We start from the raw sequence: 26,485 nt of genomic DNA, 5'->3' as shown, positions 1-26,485 counted from the left end.
TTACATTAGTTTATACAGAATAAGTCGTTTATTCAAAAGATGGAACAGTTGATCTGACGGTTAGGAAAGATACAGTTAATTACTTTTTATTTGGATACAAACAAATTGAAATGACACAAACGGGAGGGTTTTAGTATAAGTGTATTGATTCAAATGCGTTGTTAAGTGCAAAACTTTTGTTTCGATATATTTATCCAAACGACCTTTCTGTAATGCGTGGTAACATTCATTTCTGAGTACTATCTCGTGTTTGAACACCTGATAACGCTGATGCACGTTACCAAACAAATCGGAGAAGTCTATAGATGACCACTCTTCACAAAGTACGATTCCATATTGTGTTTTATCATGACAATTATTATGAAAAAGGGGAAGTTCTATATACGACGTTGAAGGGACATATTGGTGGCGATCCTCAGTGGTTTTATTTATCATGCCAATTGAAAGCACCCCTTCATGTATTCATTAGAATGATGATAATAAAATTAGTTATAAAGGCGCTTTCAAAAATAGAAAGTTTGTAGTCCAAGCATTTCAGTATATTTTAGATGATTTTGATTTCATGTTCTTACGTATACATCAGGTCTAAATAACAACGAACACCGTTGGCTTCCATCGAGAGGAATTAAAAAAAAAACATTTCAGGATAGAGTTGGGGTATAAAGAACACGATCAAACATCATTTTATTTGTATGATTGCATAAATAAATATATGCAGTATAGTGAATGGAAGCGGACAATGTGTCAAATGATAGATGTATTACAGCTATGTTCAAATAGAGAACAACCCCACCAAAGAGCAGAAAACAGCACAAGGCCAAGTATTTGTCTTCGGCACAGCGAGAATATCCCGTAACCGGAGGCGGGCTTCAGTTAGCCCTTAAACAATGATGTATACTTATTCAGCGATATGGTCGCCACACTAATCTCTGATACATAAACATGAACCAAACTTTTAAACACACACACACAAGACTAACAAAGGATAGAGGTTCTTGACTTGGTACAGGCGTGAAGATGCAGAGGGGTTAAACATATATCATGAAACTTATTACAGTTACCAGTAAACACATCTATTACTAACATCAGTGGCGGATCTATAAAGGGGTGGGGGTCCTGTGGTTGGAACCCCCTTTTTTTGGCCGATCAATGCATTTGAATGGGAGCATATAGTTGGAACACCCCCCCCCCCTTTTACTCTGGGTTGGGAACCCCCCCCCCCCTTTTTAAAATGACTGGATCCGCCACTGTATCATTGAAAACAAATGTAACTTAAGCATGGGAAAAATTATAAACGGTCAAAAATATGTGTGTAATACAATTGGATTCGACCGAATATTGAAAATGAGCCGAGGTTAGCATCTCCAGCTATACCTGTCATTGTATTCAACGTCCCATCTACAGTAGAGATTTACACTACAAACATTAAACAAAATACATGTAGTGGACATATATAGGAGAAATTTGAAGCAATCAAATTCGTCGAGAAAATGAAACACTGTTTTTTTTTTTTTAAAACTATTATAAACCGCGCTTACTGTGAAAGAACGTCCACGATGTAAAACAACTTTCAATCATCGGTCCAATTTACGATCACATGACGTTGACAACTGTATGCATGGTTCCTTGAGACATCCACGTAAGTTTCCCTACAGAGAAAACCATTACCCTTTTAACATCGCCATAAATGAGAGCATGCTGTAGATATATTAACCATATATCATAAGGTAAAGTATAATCAGTTGTCCATCAGCAGGTATTACAAGACTATGAATTTGGATATGATGCAATGTCCCTACTAGATCTGAAAGTTTATATATGTTCGCTTTAACATCTGGGTTTGTGGTCTCTTTTTAACGAACCAACTCTTACCCATGATATCTACATTATATACAATGTAATATAGTCAATTACTTTTTGAAGTAAATCATGTTCTCATTGTCAATTATGTGTTTAATTCAAATTATGTAGCTGACCTATCTATGTCTGTGGTATCTTGCGTATATGGCTCAGGGGCGGATGCAGGAATTTTCGAAAGGGGGGGTGCTAACCCAGGGCACCCAGGGCAAAGGGGGGGTGCAAAACATATGTCCCGATACAAATGCATTGATCGGCAAAAATAAAGGGGGGGTGCGCACCCCCGGAACCCCCCCCCCCCCCTGGATCCGCCACTGTGGCTTTAGTGTTTGAAGAAATCCAAGTTTGATTTCAAGATGTCAACCGACAAAAATCAAAGGATGTCCGTCTCTCCTTATATTTACAAGGCACCGACTACGACAATTTAACGACTTTTTCTTTCCTTCTCATCTGTTGCCAAGATATCAAACTGATAGTTTAATATCTTTTCAATAATTCGCATTGCTTTATGCGGACGGGAATCAAAGATGATGGCTATGTTTAAAATGATGAAAATAAATAATCTTGACACAGCTGTTGCAGCTGAGATAAAATATAATTAATCTGTATATAGAACAAAGAAGTATTCTATAGTCAAAGATCGCATTAACCTAATATGAAAAGAGAATAAACCTTACATATGTGGTAACCATATATAATATTCTTGCTAATAGTGTTTAGCAATTAATTCAGACAGTATTATAGAACACTAAAAAAGCCTTTAATCAACGTACATGCAACTTGAAAAAGTTTGTCGCTTCTGTGCTGTTGCATTTTATGGTAACATAGGAATTTAAGATCTACAGTTTTACATTTATAATTTACATCATCAAGATGCACAAGACATCAGCTTGTCTTGTAGGTATCAGTCAATGTAAAAAAAAAAATGAAGAAAAACATATTTGATTTAATGCATACTGATTATGTGACTTCAGCTTTTTTATGGTCATCTCTTATATTTTATGTAGGGAAATAAATGGATGGTGAAAGGGTATTTGCACCGAAGAACACCACCTAAAATCGAAAAAAAATATATTGTAATAGTCGTACTTGTAATTAAATATCCAAAGCAAATACATATGCTTAAAAAAATATTACAAAGGTCTGTGACATCACTGTTTCTTAACCCTTCATTCAGGACCGGCTACTTTCTTTGCAAGTCTTTTCAAGTTTTTTTTAATTCTGTATAGCTATAACAAACAGGATTGACTTATGTTCACAGAAAACTAGTTACTTTCATGCGATTTAAAAAGAAGTTGTGTATCAAATCAGCGTGTGGAGGGCAACACGATTTATCTTTTTATTTTATAGATTAAGAATACCACCAAGAGATTGAAATTCCAGTGTGGTCTTACAGTGGACTCTTCATTTAGTTTTGTTTCTTTACTTCTTTTAATTACAGTATATGACTTATCTATACACGAAGACCTTGGAAAAAAACAACCTTTGATATATAATGTTTACCATATGTCTAAACATTAAGTTTTCTATCAATTATACATTTGTTTCTAAATATATCGATTTATCTACTGTTACCATGAAAACTTTAACCGCGTTCGTTGTTCTTTTCTGGACATAAGAATACAAAATTTCACATGAAAATATAAGAACGGTGAAAAATTTGTGTTATATGTTATAAAATCTAACTTTGGTGTTCATGTTTTATTAGTAGTGCTATATCACCTCATATTTGAAGAAAACACCATACAGTGTCAGTTATCATCAATCTAAGAAAGTATAAACTAGTTCTAGCTGCTGAACCGTTTCTTTTAGGTGCTATAGTTTGGTACGTTCTAGTGAAGACATTCAATGTAAGCCATACCTCTAAACATAATATTATTTTACTTGTATATATAGCTGTGCCGTCGATGTCGCGATGTCGATGTAATACAGAAATAATGGAGCAAAGTTTTTTTTTTAACTATTATAGGTAACTTGTTAAAAGTGCTTGTTTTTGTTTCGCATCTTGATGTCATATGATGTTCACCCTAACGTAACTTTAATAGGTTCTCATTGGTTATTTTATGCTGTGGCTATAAGATTCTATTGGCTAGAATGAGATAAACAATTGAGAACATTGTCACATCTCAGCTCTTGCAGCTGATCAGCGCCTGTTTAGTTGCAACATTTTACGCAGCCCGTATGGTTCGACGAAACATTGACTACTCCATGTCTACAGCAATCTAACTTAACAGTACAATGCAACAAATTAATGGTCCGCGTCAGCATGCTCTCCAAAACCCATTGTTAATGATGGGCGTGTTTAGTCGTCCAGTCGTCCGAGGGCCTTGTATCCAAAGTGTACTGTGAAGGATTGTTCGAATGTGTGAGACCGTTAAGTTCGTAAAACACACCATACCTACCATGAAGACAGTAGAAGATATTTGTTATTGTTTAACTATCATATCATTGTACAATTAAAAAGTATGAGACAACACAACACGTATAGGTAAATATCGTCACCGGTGTGTATGCTATCCTAAAAAAACTAGAAATATATTATCAAAAAGGAGTATTATACGAGAGATTCTATTATTGGATCAATGAACATTTTCCCTTGTCTGGTCTACTTTGCTCCTTAATGTCCCGTCACATTAATCAATAGGCTCAGGTACCTAATTTTGAATAATTGATAATTTTGTATTGATAAGGATGAATTATAATTGCTTAATTTGCATGTGCCCCGAATCACGCTTATAAATACTGTAAATACTTATGAAATAAAAATAAAATCTCCCTATTTTTTTCCTAAAAATCACATGAAAAACAGACACTGACGTTATTTTGGTCAAGTGTTGGTCTGTGCTAAATTTTCTAGCATTACTTGTATAGGCTGCAAGCAGAATATATTAACAGTACTTAATTTACCGCTGTGGAAAAGAAGTCTGAAATTGAAAGCAAGACTAAACAGGACTTCATAATTTATTGTTCAGATTTTGATATTAAGATTTAAATGAGAGCCGTGGTGTAGTGGTTAGTGCATCGTACTACTAACACATAGGTTCCTGGTTCGATTCCCGTTCCGGGATGAAACTTTCAGGAACTGAATTTTCGGCTCTCCCTTGACACCATATTTGCGAGTATGGTCTTGTGGAAACGATGATAATCCGTAGGAAGGGGACGATAAATGGCTGACCCGTGTCATATCTCTTGCACGTTAAAGACACCCTTGTAGATTTCGAAAAAGAGTAGGCTAATGCCGCTACAAGGCAGCACTCACATCCGCAAAGTGGAAAGGGATTAATATAATAAAAACTTGTTTCCCAATCCGATATAAATAAATATGTTTAAAAACTAAGATTTAAATGAGCGGTAAAGACTAAAGTTTATGTAAAAATAGACATGTCTTTCTTAGCAAAATACCAGCTTCACCTACATATTGACTTCACATTTTCCAACTCATTCGGTATTCAAGAGTTTGCAGCTGCTACCGGTACTTTATAGATCTTTATAAAATGCACCAGCTAAAAAAGAGGGACGAAAGATACCAAAGGGACAGTCAAACTCATAAATCTAAAACAAACTGACAACGCCATGGCTAAAAATGAAAAGGACAAACAAACAACAGCACACACGACACAACATAGAAAACTAAAGAATAAACAACACAAACCCCACCAAAAAAATAGGGGTGATCCCAGGTGCTCCGGAAGGGTAAGCAGATCCTGCTCCACATGTAAGCGTCTGAGCAGAAAGTTGATGAATCGAGGTTATGTTAAAGAACGTCTCGTCCTTTTTCTAAAAATGTTTATCGAAAGATACCAAGATTCTAGGTACTGACGTTTTTCATCATATTAATTGCGGGCTTCAGCTGGCCCCTTAACTAAACTGTGTACTAGTTAAAACTTGAAGTCATACTAAAACTCCAAAACATATACATGTAATATAATTTCAATGCAAACAGTAATTGGTTGATAAGGATACATATCGGACTTCATATCAGATTTGAGGATTGATAAATATATTTCTATTGAATCCCTGATTTTAACGATATTTCGGTCTAAAAGAGGAGTCAAATTCTATAGATAAAACACATACATATCCCTTGAGGATCAATCCATTAATTCGTTACACAAATAGTTAGTGAGAATTTCGAAAACATATATTATATATAATCTAACATTAAGAAACAAAAGTGTTTTAGACTTGCCACAATTATATGTTGTATAGTATTTCCTCTAAATCAGAATAGTAATATTAAAGTAATGTAATCATTGCACGCTGTTGATTATAACCGTTAATCAAAATCTTTAACTACGTTGATTTTGCTTTGTAAATTGATTTTTCTCTCTATCCAATAAATCTAATATTATTGAACGATTAAAATATTTAGAGTACATTTTACCACAAAGAAATCCTTGTCTACTTTTCCATAAATAAATCATATCGTCTCTATCTCTCACATTATACACACATATATATAAATTATTTTCCTCAGTAACTTGATATATATCGTTGTAATGTTGTCCAGAATGGACGTTTATAGACCGTCGCTCATTCTTTTAAATCATTAGACAGATATTAAGGTAAAGAGGAACATTGCGTTATAATCTATTACAAGGAAATCATTCAACCTTTTTCAATTCTAAAACATCCAGTCACCCGTGTTAAGCGAAGCGGATGCTAATATGTGTTATATATAGCTAAAATTCAGACAACAATGAACAGAGATACTATCAAAGACTATAGAGAAAGAATGAAAGAAAGTATAATATAGTGTGCAGGTAACAGGTAGATTGACTGTAGAGAGAAACAGATTACAATTTATGATACCGTGTTGATATAAATAGATTTTGAGAAAACAGATGGAGAGCTACACAGTTAGAGGTATAATTGAGTGAATAACGCATAGAAAATAGCAGATGCACAAGATTAACCCACCGTGAAACTTCTTAACATCTAACGTGAAATTCTGAAAGGAAATAACAGGTCAAAAGGGGACGTGAGGTGAAGTTTAAATACAAAGAAAAATGAAGTATTGTGTGTACACACGCGACGACGCTATTTTATTATTAAGCAATTGTTAAAGTTTATTTCATTCACAATAGAGAAATGTTTAAGAAGTGTTTAAAATAAATATTTTGGACGGTGGTGTGAATGGGCTAGCATGAATGGAGGATAACGAAATTTGTTGGGAACGATCTGGATGATAGGCACTTTGAAATACACGTGGGAAGTTGTGACATAGTCTTACAGCTTTATAAAATCATTGGTTATCTGTCAAATTGTCGCAAAGGATTAAGTTATTATCAAAAACGGGATTAAGATAAAGTTTCCAAAATGCAGTCCTTGGAAGCCGGAGAACCGAGCAGGACAGAAACAACACCAATGCTTAAAAGGAGGAAGCGCAAAATTGAAAGACTTATAGGTAAACAGAAATTTGAAAGCGCTGAATTAGAAAGACTGTATAAAATCTATGTCTATACTTTACAACAATCTGCCGTTGGATATATGCTTGGAGTTTTTATCCTTCTAACTGCTTGTTTATCTATCTTAAAATTTGTTTACGTAAAAAATGTGACAGTTAGTGGAATATACTTGGGAATTCAGTGTTTAATATTTATTGGAATTTACGTATTGTTGCATACCAGATTTACCAAAGAAACCAACTTTCCTGTTATTTGTTATATAATTTTGCCGTTTTTAGTATGTTTTGCAATTCTTTCATTTCCATTTGATCTCGGTCCTGACTTTCCTGGAAGAATCCGGACAATTTACACAGTAGCAGACGGTGTTTGGGAAGTGATGTTTGTCGTTTTCATGATTTATTCACTAATGCCACTAAGGACATATATTGCAGCAGTTTTGGGAATTATTCTTCCCCTGTGTCATCTAGTTGTTTCGGCGGTTATCGTAGAAAAAAAATCATATTCGTTACTATGGAGACAGGTAAGTTTTATACCTATTTACACAAACATGTGTATCTAATAAAGAGGGTCTTAACTAAGTTGATAAATGAAAACAAACAAGTAAATTAGTTCCGGTGTTGATTGATACCTTGGTTATCTTGACATTTCAAATCTTTATCAACAGCATAAAACAATATCACGGACAACCAAGTATTATTTGGGAAATATCATGTGTCAGGGTGGTCATGATCAGCTGACTCGTACACCTCGATATAAATGTCCAAGTAAAATAATTTAAATACTTAAACTACTGAAAAAAGAGCCCTTGGTAGTCATACGATAGTGACATAGATGGCTTCATTAAAAGGCACCCAACCTACGAAAATAAGTTAATTTGCCACAAGTTTTATATAAACTCGGTTGGTTATCTCATTTATCTTATATAAACTATGCATTAAGCCTAGAGACTGACAATCATAATACACACTTTCACACAAAGGTTGGTAACCGCAGGCGGTGATGTCTCGTCCGATATGATGACCATTAAACCATTACATGCCTTTCTTAATGAAAAGTTTTGTTTACATATGGTGTTCGTCCATTCAGGGTATCTGACAGACCCATACAAATCTGACATAACATTAGACATTTCATTTCCAGTTTGACAAGACAGTACACAGGAATGTTAATGATCATGATGATCGCATGTATTGCAAAAAATAGTCACGTTGAGAAAATAAATATTATTTGAAAATATATACTATCTAAATAATTAATTTATTACCGTATCTGATTTTATTTCGTACTGATTTTTATTCGAGAGGGAAAGAAAATCCTTCCATACCTGTATAACGGGACGACCATTTGGTATTCCAATGGGGGTGGGGGTCAACGATTTCAGAGAGGGGGATGTGCAGGAGGATTTTTTTTTTGTGGATTGACAATTCACTTTCATCTGTTGCTTTTCATACTTTTTCCTGTGACATAATCGCGTGGATTTTCACCAATGTACACAATAGTCAGTTCTGCATCTTGTGAAGGCTGCAGAGTATTCATCTTCATCCTGTCTGGTGCATGGTTGTTTATTTTCAGTTCTCAACAGGCCAAACAATTCATCTCACCCTCCTAGTCAACCATGCCAACCCCTATTCCCAAAAGATAATGCGGTATTTGAATTTTTATTATATGAAGGCTTACTCTACATGGTATTTGATGTTTAGGGAGCTACCATTTAATTTTTATGGGGGGGCTAGGATGAAATTTGAAAAAAATAGGCAGGACAGGAGTTTTGATTAAAAAAAAAAGGCAGGATGAGACACTTGCAAAAAAAAAAGTCAGGACGACAATTTAGGTAAAAAAAAGTCAGGATAAACTAAAAAAAAAGGCAGGACCGAACAGAGTGAAAAATAAAAAGGCAGGACAGAGATTACAGCTAAAAAAAAAAATGCAGGACAAAATTTTTCCTCCTAGCCCCCCATAAAAATCAAATGGTAGCTCCCTTATATGTGTATATTTAGATTTATTGAAACCTTTATGATGTAATGTAGGTTTTATGTTTTATGTTTCCTATCCATTACTGGTCGTCCAGAGTCCTCTAGTGGAAAAATCATATTTATCTATCTATTATTTTTATCTCTTTTTCCCAGCCGGTATGCCATGTACATGATGTATGCTATTTATAAACTTAACGTTTCAACTTTACTTCATCACTATGTCAATTGTCCTAAACAGATCTTAGAGAAAATGTAAAAATCAAGACAAATCAAATCAATTTCAAGTGTCTTATTGATAGACTTGCTTTCGATTTTCTATCATTGGTGTAAGAAAACAGACTCCGAGTGAATTTCATAATATATCTGCCTTTACGGTTATATCGAATTCAAGTCATGAATACAGAAGAAACTACTTTATATATCCTTCCATCTTTGATCTCTGATTCTAGTCACATTGTTTTACTCCGCCAAACGTCTACACTTGTAATATGAATCACAGTCTAAGGAGATAATGCAAGAGTGTATATTAATCTATCTAGCATATAAAGTTTCCTATGGTTCAGCGCAAGTTTCTTTTATACACTTCACAAGGCCACAAATTATAGAACAACGTTTTATCTTGCGCGGCAATATTGGTTCGTCGGTTTGGGATTGACATAGTCAAATTGTAATTGCAAATCCAAAAAGTATAAACCAAGTGTTAAGACAGAACAAGTTCAACAACCACCACAAATTGATGTTAAAATGTCAGATGTTCTTGAAATAAAGACTTTTTTCTGAAGATAAGTGTTGTTGCCCAAAATTTTTCTTGGACAAATGTTGAAATATTTAGATGATTTAAGGGACGCAGTTAAAAAGCATTTGGTTTCTTTTTGCACGTAAATACTTATATCAGTGTTTGTTTCACTGCTTCTGTTTTCTCATTTCTGGAAAACAGATTATTCTGTTTGTCTGTATAAAAAGTATCTGCTATTAAATATCTATGTTGATCTTGAAGATATAAATGATCGATTTGAACTATTAAAAACACTGTCATGTGTAATCACGAGTAACAACAGAAACAAAGCAACGAATTTATACGCCATTAGAACAAAAACGAGCAATGCTATAAGATAAAACGTTGGTATGATAAGACTATTCACCCAGAGGAGTTGACTGTATCCATACAAGGACAAATTTTCAACTGAAGGAACAAACAGTTGTACATGTATTAAAGCACATAGGAACCCTAGAACTTAAATAATAAAACCAAAATCAAAACATTCATTACACAACTATTTAGAAAAAAAAAGCATACGATCAGATTTTGTAAACGAATGTTTTCCACGCGAGTAACATCTCTCAAGTAACTATTAACTTCGGTTCTAGTATGACTCTACTGATTCATTTGAATTGAACTTTGCTGTTTTAAAGCATAGAAACTAATTTAAGAAATGCATCTCCCTCTTGCATAGCTCTGATTCTTGTACAAATTTGTCTATACGATGTTGTCTCTTTTCGGTTATACATACTCTAACTATTGTTAGGTGAAATTAGGAATTACACGTAATTACTAAACATTTCAGTAAATACCTGTAATCACTAGTCAATTTAGTAATTACATGTATTTACTAGTTGTTTCAGTGATTACAGGTATTTACTGATTTTTTTGTCATTTTTACAGCTATTTACTAACTTGATATTTTTGTTTAAAAATTAAAGACATAATTCAAGATATCTAATAAGAAAGTAAGGGGTAGGGATTTTTAGGGCTTACTTAAGGATCAAGGATTATAAGGCACATTAAAAGTGCATACTCTTCAGTGTTTGTGAATTGAAACTGGAAAATGGTTGTTTTATAAGTTTTGAAACTCCCTAAAAATCATTTTGAGCATGCAAGACAATGATATCAATCCAAAATTGAGAAAAACATTTTTGTGAATTTTATAGGCAACTTAGCCAGCTATTTTTTAAGATGGACATTAGATTATGGCAAACTTGGTTAAATGATCTTGATAATTCTTAAAATCTCATAATTTCTTACGACTTCTTTTTTCAGACATTTGCGATGAAGCTGACATTTTTTACAAACAAATTTATACAAATTGATGGCGTTAAGAGTCACATTTTCATATTTCCGTGTTTTTATGAGTTCTTCAAGACCTCCAAACTTAAGCTTATATACCTCCAACAACATTTTATCATCGTTTCTTCCTGTATAAGAATGATCTTTTTGTGGATTGAAAAAGTCAACTAAATGGCCCATCCCTTTTGTTTTACTTTCAATGTTGACATTCTTTTCCTTTTCGTCGAGCCTGCGTTTTTTGTCGCAAAAGTGAGACATAGCGAACCAACCTAATAATTCCGTCGCCAGCAGAATCCACAAATATTCGCTCTGTGGTTATATTTTTTAAATTTTGATAAGTTTCTCAAATTATCCAGGATTTCTACCAAACTTGAACAGAAGCTTCAGTTGTTTATGATCAAAAGATAAATTTCAATTAGTATTTTGTAAAAATAAAATCAAGTTTTTCCGTATTATACTTATAAAGGGACTTAGTTTTTTTTATCTCAGTTAACATTACATTCACACTTTGGTTAAATTTTTTAAAATTTTAATAATTACTTTCTCAAAATATCCTGGATTTCTACCAAAATGGGACAGAAGCTTGTTTATGATCATAAGATAATATCTAGAAATAACGTTTGTAAAAAAAACTATACTTTTTCGTATACATGTATTACTTATTTAAACGGACTATTTTTTTTCCGGTCAACATAACATACACTCTGCAGTTAAAGTTTAGATTTCATAAACCATCCTGAATTTTTAACAAATTTTGATAGAAGATTCTTGCAGAGCTTGTCAAAAGATAGTATCTAGAGGAAAATTATAAATATTTTGTTTTCCTATTTTTGTTGGGCCTGCGACTCACAGCAAAAGAAGGCGAGTCACTGGGTTCTGCAAAACCCTTAAAATTTTGATAGCTGAATACTCACTGATTTTCTAATTAGTATTACCATAACTTTTGACCAGTTGACCATATTACAACATTGCTTTAACAGTTAGTAAATAGGTGTAAAAATTCATTTTAAAATCAGTAATTACTGGTAATTACTGGGCAGTTTTAGGAATTACTTGTATTTACTAAGTGCATTGGGAATTACATGTAATTCCTAAATTTTAGTAATTACATGTAATTCCTAATTTCACCTATTTACTGTAACATATATATAAGCTTTCTATTTTCTAACGATTTGACATTCATTGACATTTCGAAATGTACATCTGGTGTATTAAAACTGGTTCCGTTTTAAGTTATTGCTATACTAAACTTACTTGTGTTTTTGTTAATGATTTTTGCATAAATCAGGCCGTTGTTTTTTCTTGAATAGTTTTACAGTTTGTCTTACCGCGACTCTAATGGCTTTAATATACATGATATACAGTAATGGGTTTAATCCATAGGCTGACCTATATTTATTTTAACCTCCACACATTTTGGTCTCTGTTGTATAGTTTCTCATTGGCAACCATATCTTCTTTTACACTGTGACTGCAGAGAGTAATGCTAACTTACAGTTATGTGCATATAGTTGAGAGCCCCACACATACATATAACTATTATGTACATAGAAATTTGACAGAAGAGAATAAACATGTGAACATATCTTACATTGAACACATTTTATTTCCTTAATTGATATGACATGGTATGACTTTAAACTTGGTTCAACCTAAATAAATCGATATATTCTGACATTTGAGTATACACACATAAAAAATATATGTTGCAATTTGATTTGATTTTTTGCGATTTAGTTCTTTTTCGTCATCTCAAAAAATCCTACATAATGTGACTTTACTATTCTTTAATCAAGACAATATAAGATTTTGGCGTCGTCTTCGACGTAGTAGGCATTGTACTGTAGTCAAACAAGCGAGGAAAACCCATCTGACTTCATAAAGAGAACATTACACGTGCGTTGTAAAGGTTTTTTTTTATGCCCCCGGAGTAGCCGAGGGGGCTTTAATTTTTACCTTTGTCCGTCTGTATGTTCGTACGTTCGTCCCAACATTGCTTTCAATCCTCTTAGTTTAGTTTGCCTCAACCAAGAGTTATAAAACCTATACGCGATGCTTTTTACCACAAAACACAGATCAAGTTTGAATTTTAAAAGCATCACTTTTTAGTTTTTACCATTTTAGAGTTATGCCCCTTTACAAATGGAAAAATGCTAGATTTTTCGTTTCTGGTCTTTATAACTTTAGTTTGCCTCAACCAAATGTTATAAAATTTATACACAGTGCTTATTACATGTACCTTAAAACACAGACCAAGTTTGAATTTTGGTTGTGTCACTTTGACCTTTCTAGAGTTATGGCCCTTTTCAAATAGCAATATTTTTTACTTTTTCGATTCCGTTCTCTAACTTAAACTTGCCTCAACTTATTGTTATGGAACGTATACATGGTATACACAATGCTTATTACCTCAAACTCAAATCAAAGTAGTAGTGTCTCTTTTACAGTTCTTGAGTTAAGTCCCTTTATAAAAGACGCATATCATGAAATTTTATAAACATGTAAATTGAATTTGACTCCATTAACATAATTAATATAATTAAAGCACTCCCCAATTCGAGTTTTTAGCTCACCTGGCCCAAAGGGCCAAGTGAGCTTTTCTCATCACTTGGCGTCCGGCGTCTGTCGTCGTCCGTCGTCGTCCTGCGTTAACTTTTACAAAAATCTTCTCCTCTGAAACTACTGGGCCAAATTAAAGTAAACTTGGCCACAATCATCATTAGGGTATCTAGTTTAAAAAATGTGTCCGGTGACCCGGCCAACTAACCAAGATGGCCGCCATGGCTAAAAATAGAACGTAGGGGTAAAATGCAGTTTTTGGCTTATAACTCAAAAACCAAAGCATTTAGAGCAAATCTGACATCGGGTAAAATTGGTTATCAGGTGAAGATCTATCTGCCCTGAAATTTTCAGATGAATTGGACAACCCGTTGTTGGGTTGCTGCCCCGAAAATGGTAATTTTAAGGAAATTTTACTGTTTTTGGTTATTATCTTGAATATTATTATAGATAGAGATAAACTGTAAACAGCAATAATGTTTAGCAAAGTAAGATTTACAAATAAGTCAACATAACCCAAATGGTCAGTTGACCCCTTTAGGAGTTATTGCCCTTTGTAGTCAATTTTAACCATTTTTCGTAAATCTTAGTAATCTTTTACAAAAATCTTCTCCTCTGAAACTGCTGGGTCAAATTAATCCAAACTTGGTCACAATCATTTTTGGGGTATCTAGTTTAAAAAATGTGTCCGGTGACCCGGCCATCCAACCAAGATGGCCGCCACGGCTAAAAATAGAACATAGGGGTAAAATGCAGTTTTTGGCTTATAACTCAAAAACCAAAGCATTTAGAGCAAATCTGACATGGATAAAATTGTTTATCAGGTCAAGATCTATCTGCCCTGAAATTATCAGATGAATCGGACAACCCTTTGTTAGTTTGCTGCCCCTGAATTGGTAATTTTAAGGAAATTTTTCCGTTTTTGGTTATTATCTTGAATATTATTATAGATAAAGATAAACCGTAAACAGCAATAATGTTCAGCAAAGTAAGATTTACAAATAAGTCAACATGACAGAAATGGTCAATTGACCCCCTAAGGAGTTATTGCCCTTTATAGTCAATTTTTAACAATTTTCATAAAATTTGTAAATTTTCACTAACATTTTCCACTGAAACTACTGGGCCAAGTTTATTATAGATAGAGATAATTGTAAGCAGCAAGAATGCTTAGTAAAGTAAGATCTACAAACACATCACCATCACCAAAACACAATTTTGTCATGAATCCATCTTTTGCTTTGTTTAATATTCACATAGACCAAGGTGACCGACACAGGCTCTTTAGAGCCTCTAGTTTTTCATTCGTATGATATTCTGTAAATAAAAAACAGTTTAGATTTTGTTTTCATTTTTGATGGAACATATTCTGTTAGAAACGTAACGATTGTCTTGTCAGCAGGTTGTTTGTCTATTCAAGTTAGTGGTCATCCTGTTGGTAAGATAGACTGTTCAAGTTAGTGGTCAGCCTGTTGGTAAGATAGACTGTTCAAGTTTTTGGTCATCCTGGTGGTAAGCTATACTGTTAGAGTTAGTGGTCATTCTGTTGGTGAGCTAGACTGTTCAAGTTAGTTGTCATCCTGTTAGTTATATAGACTGTTCAAGTAAGTGGTGTTTGTAAGCTAGATCATTCAAGTTAGTAGTCATCCTGTTGATTAGGTAGACTGCAAGTTAGTGGTCACCTTGTTGGTAAGCTAGACCGTTTAGGTCAAGAGTCATCCTATTAGTAAGCTAGACTGTTCAAGTTAGTTGTGACCTTTTGACAATCTAGACCGTCGAAGTAAGTAGTCATCCGGTGGGCAAGCTAGACTGTCCAAGTTAGTGGTAACCTTGCTGGCAAGCTAGACTGTTCAAGTTAGTAGTCATCCTGCTGGTATGCTAGACCGTTTAAGTTAGTTGTCACCCTGCTGGTATGGTAGACTGTTTAATTTAGACGTCATCTTGCTTGTATGCTGAACTGTCTAAGTGTGTGGTCATCTTGTTGGCAAGCTAGACTGTTCATGTTAGTGGTCATCCTGTTGGTAAGCTAGACCCTCAAGTTAGTGGAAATTCAGTTGGTAAACTAGAATGTTTAAGTTAGTGCTCATACTGTTGGTTAGCTAGACCGTTCAGGCTAATCGATATTCTGTGGGTGCACTAGACCATTTGAGTAAGTGGTCATCCTGTTGGTAAACTAGATCATTCAGGTTAGTGGTCATCCTGTTGATTAGGTAGACTGCAAGTAAGTGTTCTTCATGTTGGTAAGCTAGACTGTTTAGGGTAGTCGTCATCCTGTTGGAAAGCTAGACTGTTCAAGTTAGTGGTCACCTTGTTGGTAAGCTAGACCGTTTAGGTCAAGAGTCATCCTATTAGTAAGCTAGACTGTTCAAGTTAGTTGTGACCCTGTTAGCAATCTAGACCGTCCAAGTAAGTGGTCATCCGGTGGGCAAGCTAGACTGTCCAAGTTAGTGGTCATCCTTTTTGGCAAGCTATACTGTTCAAGTTAGTGGTCACCTTGTTGGAAAGTTAGACTGTTCAAGTTAATTGTCATCCTGTTGGTAAGCTAGACTGTTCAGGTTAGTGGTCAACCTGTTGGTAAGCTATACTGTTAGAGTTAGTGGTCTTCCTATTTGTAAGATTGACTGTTCAAGTTAGTGGTCACCTTGTTGGTAAGCTAGATTGTGTGAGTAAGTGGTCATTGATCATCCTGCTGATTGGCTGAATTGTTCAAGTAAGTGTTCATCATATTTGTAAGTTTGACTGTTCAAATCATTGGTCATCCTGTTGGTAATATAAACTGCGTAGGTTGATGGTCACCTTGATGTTAAGCTAGATTGTTAATTCAAGTAAATGGCCAGTAGTCATCCTGTTGGTAAGCATGGTAAGCTTAACTTCTCGGGTTGGTGGTCAGTCTGTTGATAAGGTAGACTACAAGTTAATGGTCAGTGGTCTTCCTGTTTGTAAACTAGACTGTTAAAAGTAGTGGTCACCATGTTGGTAAGCTAGGCTGCAAGATTTTATCTCGTGCTTTCCTCTTAGGACATATGACCTAGATGGTTAAAGGGGGATTTCCGTAAGCCATTCAAACTAATTACACACTGCTTCAGTTTGTGTCAGTACTAAGTCTGGTTATGTTCACTCTGCTACAGTTTGTGTCAGTACTAAGTCAGGTTATGTTCACTCTGCTACAGTTTGTGTCAGTACTAAGTCAGGTTATGTTCACTCTGCTACAGTTTGTGTCAGTACTAAGTCAGGTTATGTTCACTCTGCTACAGTTTGTGTCAGTACTAAGTCAGGTTATGTTCACTCTGCTACAGTTTGTGTCAGTACTAAGTCTGGTTATGTTCACTCTGCTACAGTTTGTGTCAGTACTAAGTCTGGTTATGTTCACTCTGCTACAGTTTGTGTCAGTACTAAGTCTGGTTATGTTCACTCTGCTACAGTTTGTGTCAGTACTAAGTCTGGTTTATATGTTCACTCTGCTACAGTTTGTGTCAGTACTAAGTCTGGTTATGTTCACTCTGCTACAGTTTGTGTCAGTACTAAGTCTGGTTATGTAGACCATTTGAAGTTCATTTTTTTTCATTTATTTTCTTGAATTTTGGGTTTGTTGTGAGCTATGTTTTTCTTATCCTTATATCGATAGAATACAGAGTAAAACAAAAGAGACGAAGGTACCAAAGGGGTATTCAAACTCATTAGTCGCAAACAAATATAAATGATTAAGGTACATTTTATTGCACGTTCTAGGATGTACATTTGGTTATTCCAGTTGTCGCATGCTTGTTTCCTGTCCTTAGACTTAAGTGGTTGTCTTCAGTTATACTTTAATGTTTTTTTTTTCAATTTAGAAACCAATTGTTGGTTATCTATGTTAATTTTTTTCAAAACTGTTTTAGACTCACTTCCGATTTAGAATTGACATTAAAACTTGACATGCATTTATTGTATTGAAATCAATAAATAAATATATTCCATTCGAGTTATCCGGAAATTTCCAATGCACTTCTCCCTTCCCTTCATTTAACTAACCTTGAACAACCATTGATTAGTTTCATGAATTATCTGAAATCTAATTATTGCCTAAAAAAATTGCGGAAACCCCTCTTCTTCGATTCAGTTTCTAAGGAAAATACCATACTTCCTGAGCTAAAAACGTCATTGTTTATAGGTTCTTAAACAATCATTCTGCTCATTGACGAATTTCGTTTAAACGGAAATATCACATCAACATCTCAGCATACTCCATAAATTGCTGTCTAAATATTGGAATAACCAATCTCCAATGAAACCTTTAAACGTGGTATTAATATATAACACTGTATTGAGTAGGATCCAGAAGTTCTAATGGACTATATCGACGTAATGTCGTTTCAGATGTCTAACTGTACCTCTGGTTGCCAGAGTCTCGACACATGTTCAAGAGACTAATTGATAGTTCAATTTCATATACCAGTACATTAATGGACATGTCATTCTCAGATATAGGCTAATGCTAACTAGACATGTAAATTGAAAAAATATAAATATAAAAACATGCAATATTTTCTGGGTTATAAAATGATAAATATTGTAAGATGATGTATATACGCTTTTACATAGTGTATCTATAATGTGTTGGTTTGCATTACGAGACAAACAATTTGATTTATAATGGACTTAGTAAACAGCAGTGTGTGTGCATGCAACCCATTGTCTATTTTATTTAATTTTAGAATTGATTCAGGAATGTTTGATATATATGACGGATATTGAACCTTTTGTATGTATAAGTACCGTTACATAAAATTGCTACAGATAGAAATAAGTAATATTCGTGTAGAACGATATTTATTTAGGTATTCAAGCTTAAAATAATATCTAGGTGAATCAGTTAATTAAAATGAGACGAAATATGATATAAAGTGTCATTTTTATTTGGAATATATATTTCAATCAAAGACGAGCACCTGGTAGACATTAATCAACATATCATAATTAACAAAGTAAGCGTATAACAGCTGCATACATCGCTTCACATATTTTATTGTTCATATTCTGAAAGGCATCGCAATACTAATTTATTATCACAAATAATAATAAAACATCGAACAACCCAAATGTGAAATTTTATTAAGGAAACATTGGTTGTCTGATAGTGAATAAAATAACATTTACATTAAGTACCCGAACCAATATGTGAAATTTTATTAAGGAAACATTGGTCATTTGGTTGATAGTCTGATATTTAACGTGTAATATTACATTTACATTAAGTACATACAGGAACCAATTTTACAATAAGTCAGTTGTTTTGTTCTGAAATACGAGAATTAATCGAAACTAGAAGTTAGAAATGTTGACTATAAATGAAAAGACCTCAAAGTTATTTTGAGAAAGTTTGATGTTTTGTCGAGCATCATTTGTTTAGTGTTCCTTGCAATGTCCCTAAAGAGATTAGATTGTTGCAGAATTTCATTAAAAAAAATCTCCAGTACACATTTTGATTCAGTTAGAATAAAAATGATAAAATTTATATTTGTTTATATATTATATAAGTCGTTCACTTGCTCTAAAGCAAATTAAAAGAGTTTACTTTAAAATAGAAGTAGAAAAAAAGGACTGGAATGATGATCAAATGCCATTTTTATGAAATAATAAATAGAAATGAAATACATGTTCATACATTATTTAAAACTAAAAAAACAAATACAAATCGCTTGTTAAATGCAGTTGGTCTGGATAACCTGATAATATACATATCCTGTCCCATGTCAGGAACCCCTAATCTTTATTTTAGTCTTGTATGTGTTTTTTTGTTTAATTTTGGTTCATTATATGTTTCAGAGTTTTGTGTGATATCCATTTTTGCTAAACCAGTATACATATTTGTTTAGGAGCCATATTAAGCCCGTCTCCGAGTGCTGGATTTTCTCTATGTGTTGAAGACCCATTGATGCATGTCTTGGACTGTTTTCTGTCCTTTTGTTGGGTTGTTGTCTCTTTAACACATTCCCTGTTTCCATTCTTTTGATAAATGTATATCTAATCCGATTTAACTTTCTTTAGTAGTTTTATTTAAGGGAGTGGTACCAATACCTACATCTTTTCTATCCACACTACATCTTTTCTATCCACTCTACATCTTTTCTATCCAAACTATCGATTTTAAATACTAAACATCAATCTGAAACTTTAGTGACCACCAGCAACTGAAGCTGAGACATGTAAATTACAAACCTTAAATCCTAATTGTAATTTTGTTGAAGTCAAATATGATTTTTAAATTATTAAAGAATTCATTATTCTCAAGGTTTAATGTTGCAGCTTATCTGATTTCATCTTATATATTTTTTTAGATTGGAGCTAACGCTATTCTGTTTCTATGTGTAAATGTTGCTGGTGTTTTTATTCACAATGTAACCCAGAGGTCACAACGGAAGACGTTTATAGACACTCGGAACTGCATAGCAGCTAGACAAGAAATAGAAGACGAGAACGAAAAACTGGTAAGTACAATCAGCACAAGTTTTAGCTTTCTAAAAAGCTATGGACTGCTTCGCTCTACACTAATTTAAGGTTATATGTGTGCACGTGGTTGTTAAATTAGTATTGGAAATGTGGTAAATAAGATATTGAATGATATACAAAGGATGTACTTTAAGAGTGTGCGTTATACACCCATGCTTTTAAAATAAATAAATTTATTGTTGAAAATTAAAACAATTATAAAATGATTTAGACACGACTCTTGAGGTGTGCCTTTCTGGAGGGATGCCTATATTGTCAGAAGTTATAAAATACAGATAATGCATTTTTGTAAACATTGTATAGGAACATTGTTTAGCAAAGCAAATCGTGCAAATTGCAGAGTAACAAAGCAATTAAACACGTATTAATAATTGATATTTCAATATTGGATTTATCTGTGAAATGTATGCATAATAAAACGAAAATGAATTAATGACAGTTGATCCGAACTGAAATACAAATAGTTAATTTTCCGGCATTTGATGTCTTATCCTGAACGAGAAAAGTCTGTAATTCTTTATCTCATTTAAGCCAATACCTGTTGCTGTATCTCATCCTCATTATAATGCAACCAATCAGAATCTATACGGTGATAAGTAATTTATTCAAGATGGCGTGTATTTCGACTGAAACTAATAGCTTCGCTACGTAGTGCGAAGCAAACATGTTCTGATGCCTCACTTGGAGCACTTGGAAAATCAAGAAAACTAAAGTTTTTACCGACGATGCTATAGGTCATTAATGTTATAATGATTATCATTTTTAGCTCTTCTGATTCAAAGAGCCATGTGATCAATTGAAATCACTTGACCCCTGTCGTCGTTGTTCTCTCTTGTCAGAAACTTTTCCAAAGTCTTTTTCGCTGAAACCACACTTGACCAATTTTAAACACACTTTATCTGAATGCTCCTTATAATAGGATGTGTTTTTGTTCCTACGAATCAACTGACATAGCTGCCATGTATTAAAAAAGAGCACAAGGGTAAAATGCATGTATTGACTAATTATATATATTGAAAACCAGAATAAATGTAAAGTGCAAAAATGATTCGAATGTTAAGATCTACCTCTATCCTATTCCCACAAAAATTATAAGGTGACTCCTGAATGGACTCGGAACGACTTTTTACATTGCAAAGACACCTGTCTTTTGTTGAAAACTGCATATATGTTGCCCTTTCAATATCATTTCAGTCTTATTTTTTTCACACAAACAAAGCAATCAACATGGGGATAGTCATATGATAGTGGGAAATTGAGAGACATGTATACAATATGAAGTGTTGTATTAAGATGATTGTTAAAACGCAGGAAGAATATTTTTACCATTTGTAAACCGGAACTGCAAGACATATCTATCCAGTTTTGCATTACCGCAGTATTTTTTAGGCTTAATATATACTGGAATTCAAGAACCACAGTGTTAATAAATAAAAAACTTTGTGTTCCAAATATTTATATAAACCATTGGCTAACATAGTCGCTGATCTGTACATTCCATTTTTATACGACCGCAAAAATTTTAATTTTTTGGTCGTATATTGCTATCACGTTGGCGTCGTCGTCGTCGTCGTCGTCGTCCGAATACTTTTAGTTTTCGCACTCTAACTTTAGTAAAAGTGAATAGAAATCAATGAAATTTTAACACAAGGTTTATGACCACAAAAGGAAGGTTGGGATTGATTTTGGGAGTTTTGGTCCCAACATTTTGGGAATTAGGGGCCAAAAAGGGCCCAAATAAGCATTTTCTTGGTTTTCGCACTATAACTTTAGTTTAAGTGAATAGAAATCTATGAAATTTTGACACAAGGTTTATGACCACAAAAGGAAGGTTGGGATTGATTTTGGGAGTTTTGGTTCCAACAGTTTAGGAATTAAGGGCCAAAAAAGGGCCCAAATAAGCATTATTCTTGGTTTTCGCACAATAACTTTAGTATAAGTAAATAGAAATCTATGAAATTTAAACACAAGGTTTATGACCATAAAAGGAAGGTTGGGTTTGATTTTGGGAGTTTTGGTCCTAACAGTTTACGAATAAGGGGCCCAAAGGGTCCAAAATTGAACTTTGTGTGATTTCATCAAAAATTGAATAATTGGGGTTCTTTGATATGCCGAGTCTAACTATGTATGTAGGTTCTTAATTTTTGGTCCCGTTTTCAAATTGGTCTACATTAAGGTCCAAAGGGTCCAAAATTAAACTTAGTTTGATTTTAACAAACATTGAATCCTTGGGGTTCTTTGATATGCTGAATTTAAAAATGTACTTAGATTTTTAATTATTGGCCTAGTTTTCAAGTTGGTCCAAATGGGGGTCCAAAATTAAACTTTGTTTGATTTCATCAAAAATTGAATAAATGGGTTCTTTGATATGCCAAACCTAACTGTGTATGTAGATTCTTAATTTTTGGTCCAGTTTTCAAATTGGTCTACATTAAGGTCCAAAGGGTCCAAAATTAAACTAAGTTTGATTTTAACAAAAATTAAATTCTTGGGCTTATTTGATATGCTTTATCTAAAGATGTACTTTGATTTTTGATTATGGGCCCAGTTTTCAAGTTGGTCCAAATCAGGATTCCATATCAAGTATTGTGCAATAGCAAGAAATTTTCAATTGCAAAGTATTGCACAATAGCAAGAAATATCTAATTGCACAATATTGTGCAATAGCAATTAATTTTCAATTGGAGTTATCTTTCTTTGTATAGAATAGTAGTTGATATTATATGTTGGAAATTTGCCAGACATGACTATGATGTCATTTTCTATTTTTATTTGCCAATAACTTTATGTAAATAACTTCATTGGAAATTTGCCAATATAAAATGTTGCTGATGAAGCTTTTTTTCCTTATCTTATCTAAAATGTTTTTAAATAATGTATGTTGGACATTTGCCAGACATGACTATGATGTCATTTTCTATTTTTATTTGCCAATAACTTTATGTAAATAACTTCATTGGAAATTTGCCAATATAAAATGTTGCTGATGAAGTTTTTTTTATTGTTTTATACAATAAACAATGTATATTCACTTTTACTACCAACCAATCTTTACCATTCAGTGATAACAAGCACTTTATTTTACATTTTAATATTTTATGATGTATTTAAAAGTAGTTATTGTTGCAAACTCCATTAGAAATTTGAATTGATATCAGTTTTGGAAAAAGGGAAACGGGGATGTGAAAAAAAGGGGGGGAGTTTAAATTTTTCTCATTTCAGATTTCATAAAATAAAAAGAAAATTTCTTCAAACATTTTTTTGAGAGGATTAATATTCAACAGCATAGTGAATTGCTCAAAGGCAAAAAAAAACCTTTTAAGTTCATTAGACCACATTCATTCTGTGTCAGAAACCTATGCTGTGTCAACTATTTAATTTTAGATTTAAAAAGTTTGAAGAAGAAATCTTTAATTGATTTGTAAAATCTTGACATTTGTTTTGTGTAAAAAAAAACCATGTTATGTCAAAAATTTGATCACAATCCAAATTCAGAGCTGTATCACGCTTGAATGTTTTGTCCATACTTGCCCCAACTGTTCAGGGTTCGACCTCTGTGGTCGTATAAAGCTGCGCCCTGCGGAGCACCTGGTTGAAATACATAAAAGTCCCTAAAGAATGAGCTTCAGGACGGTTAGAACTTGTAAAACGGTGTACTTGGCAAAGGGAGTGCTTGTGTAATAACTGTTTGAGACTGCATGTATAGAATGACATCTAGAAGCATATTCGTGTTATATAATGTTGGTCTGTTCCTGTCATATTGCAGATAACATCACTTCTTGTGTTTCTGAAGCGATTTTATCGTTATTTCACCATTGCATTAGTTGTTATTATAAATTTGTATTGGATAGACTACTTAAGATGGTTATAATGCCATGTAATTAGAAAACTGATATATGTCGTACTCTGTATTATTAACTGTCATAGAAGGGACGAGTTATTGTCACTAGAGACTTAGATTTAGTTACAAAGAAAGTCATTTACAGTCGCCGTTTGTAGCACTGCAAATGCATTAACTTTTAAGTAATAAATAGTGATAAAATTTATAGACTTCGTGTCCTTTATTTAAAGAATATTGAATAAAGTACAAAAGTAATTCACTCTTTTAATAGTATTTTATAAATAAGTGTCTTCGTTGTTAAATCGTTATATAATAAGAAAACCATATCGTCGTATTATGAGTTCGTTTGTCGCTCAAACAAGGAGAAATAACTGTCACATTAACAGTATTAAAAGTAATCATGGCAATAGAGCACGCAAGAGTAGCTATAATATTTACAATGGAGAATAGAAAGCCAAACAAGTATAAAAAAGAACGGCAAATTGAATAACATTATGTAACGTGTACACAGGGAAAGCGTGTCTATTTCTATTCTAGAATGAGTTCGTTACCAGTTTGATACTGGATCAAAAATGTTCTATTTACATACTATACTAGTATAACAAATAATCTTTAGTCGTAAATAATCGTCAATGAACCAAAGTATGTACAAATGCTCTTTGCTTTCTCTATAAACTATCTATATCTATTCTACTTAAGTTATATACGACTGGTTCAACTTTGTACTATTACAAATTTGTCCTGAGTCAGGAACAAAATTGTCCTCCTGGTACAATTATGTACCCTACAAATTGGTCACACAGACTCACACTTGTCTTTGTTCTCTTGGTAAAATTATTTATATACTTTACACAGATTCATTCTTGTCCTTAACATGTTGGTATCCTTCAAACTACATGTACAATTAGTCTTAATGGTGCATTGTGGTACCCTACAAATAAACTCATCATAGATACCAGGATTAAAATTTTATATTACGCCAGACGCGCGTTTCGTCTACAAAAGGCTCATCAGTGACGCTCGAGTCAAAAAATGTTTAAAAGGCCAAATAAAGTACGAAGTTGAAGAGCATTGAGGAAACACACTTGTCTTGTACGGTAAACTTCATGCTTGACAAACTACAAGTTGTACAAGTCTAAGGATTCAACCTTGTCCTTTGTTGCATTACAATCATGAATGCAATTCAATATTAGAGAATACTAACATGCACCAACCTGTTCGTTATTACACTTAGTAAGTAATATAAACTATATAAGGGACAACGATCTCAAATATCCTTTCTCTAATTATCACGTACCGTACGTATAATGCATGGCCATCGTCTTCGTAGCATCAGATGAATGACACAGAGCCCAGAATCGCTCCTGTTTATAAACCTCAATGCCAGCCGTACTATTCTTGAATGAGGGGTGTTTCTACCAAAGTGTCACAGTACTCGTAGTACAGTTTCCTTTGGAACACCCCATCACATTTGACCTGACCCAAGATTTATCCGCGAAACATCTTATTCTTTTCTATGTGTATTCAAGTTTTATACAAATGAATAAAATAAGGCTTCTGCCGAACTGGAAATAATGTAAACAGTCTAACCTAAGATACAAAATCATCACAATTGCATAAAACCAATTAAATACAAGACGGATTTCAAATAACCTTCATACAAAGATGACGCAATAGACTTCTATTTTGTAAAACATTAATACGTTTAGGCTGCAAAGGCTCAACACCCCCAGTAACCCCTTTGACCACAACCCATAGCATAACGCACTGTGACAGTATGTGTAACCGACAATATGGTTTAAGCACATATAAACCAACCAGGGGCTGAATGTTATTCCATAAACCAATCTAACAATGCAAAAAATCTTTAAAAAAAAATACCATCATTATAATTTTACAATGGTTTTATCATGCAATGGATGATAATACAGATAATACAGTATGATGTAAAAATAATGATGACGCAATAAGATCTCGCATATGAAGTTGCATTTCATTAGTATCAAGAAATCAAGTTTAACCCGTTGGAGCACCAAACACACTTTATATTACAAGTAATGTTAAAACATTTATTTATATGATACATTGTATATGTCTCTGATGATATCAAAAGCGATCTGCCTCTCTCCTCAATGTTTTTGGATTACAATTTGTGTGGGGTTCGTATTGCCCTGTCTTTAGTTTTGTATGGTGTGTTTTGTGTATTGTTTCTGTCTTTAGTTTTATTATGTTGTGTTTTGTGTATTACCCTGTCTTTAGTTTTTTATGTTGTGTTTTGTGTATTGTTTCTGTC

At 33.5% G+C, this 26,485-nt stretch overlaps 1 protein-coding gene across 1 annotated transcript in view; it reads left to right on the top strand.

The window, feature by feature from the left end:
• Nucleotides 1-6,388: 6,388 nt before the first annotated feature.
• The window catches only part of LOC143065072 (adenylate cyclase type 1-like), an 80,560-nt gene continuing 60,463 nt past the window's right edge, over nucleotides 6,389-26,485 (top strand). Inside the window, exons 1-2 of the mRNA XM_076238387.1 lie at nucleotides 6,389-7,785; nucleotides 20,180-20,329. Coding sequence (XP_076094502.1) covers nucleotides 7,177-7,785; nucleotides 20,180-20,329 — 759 coding nt within the window. The 5' untranslated portion in view covers nucleotides 6,389-7,176. The remainder of the gene's footprint in view (nucleotides 7,786-20,179; nucleotides 20,330-26,485) is intronic.

This window comes from Mytilus galloprovincialis, chromosome 2, assembly GCF_965363235.1.
Source record: "Mytilus galloprovincialis chromosome 2, xbMytGall1.hap1.1, whole genome shotgun sequence".
In the NCBI taxonomy this organism is placed as follows: Eukaryota; Metazoa; Mollusca; class Bivalvia; order Mytilida; family Mytilidae; genus Mytilus; species Mytilus galloprovincialis.
Note: the sequence above shows the minus strand (reverse complement) of the source record. Positions and strands in the feature narration are given on the sequence as shown.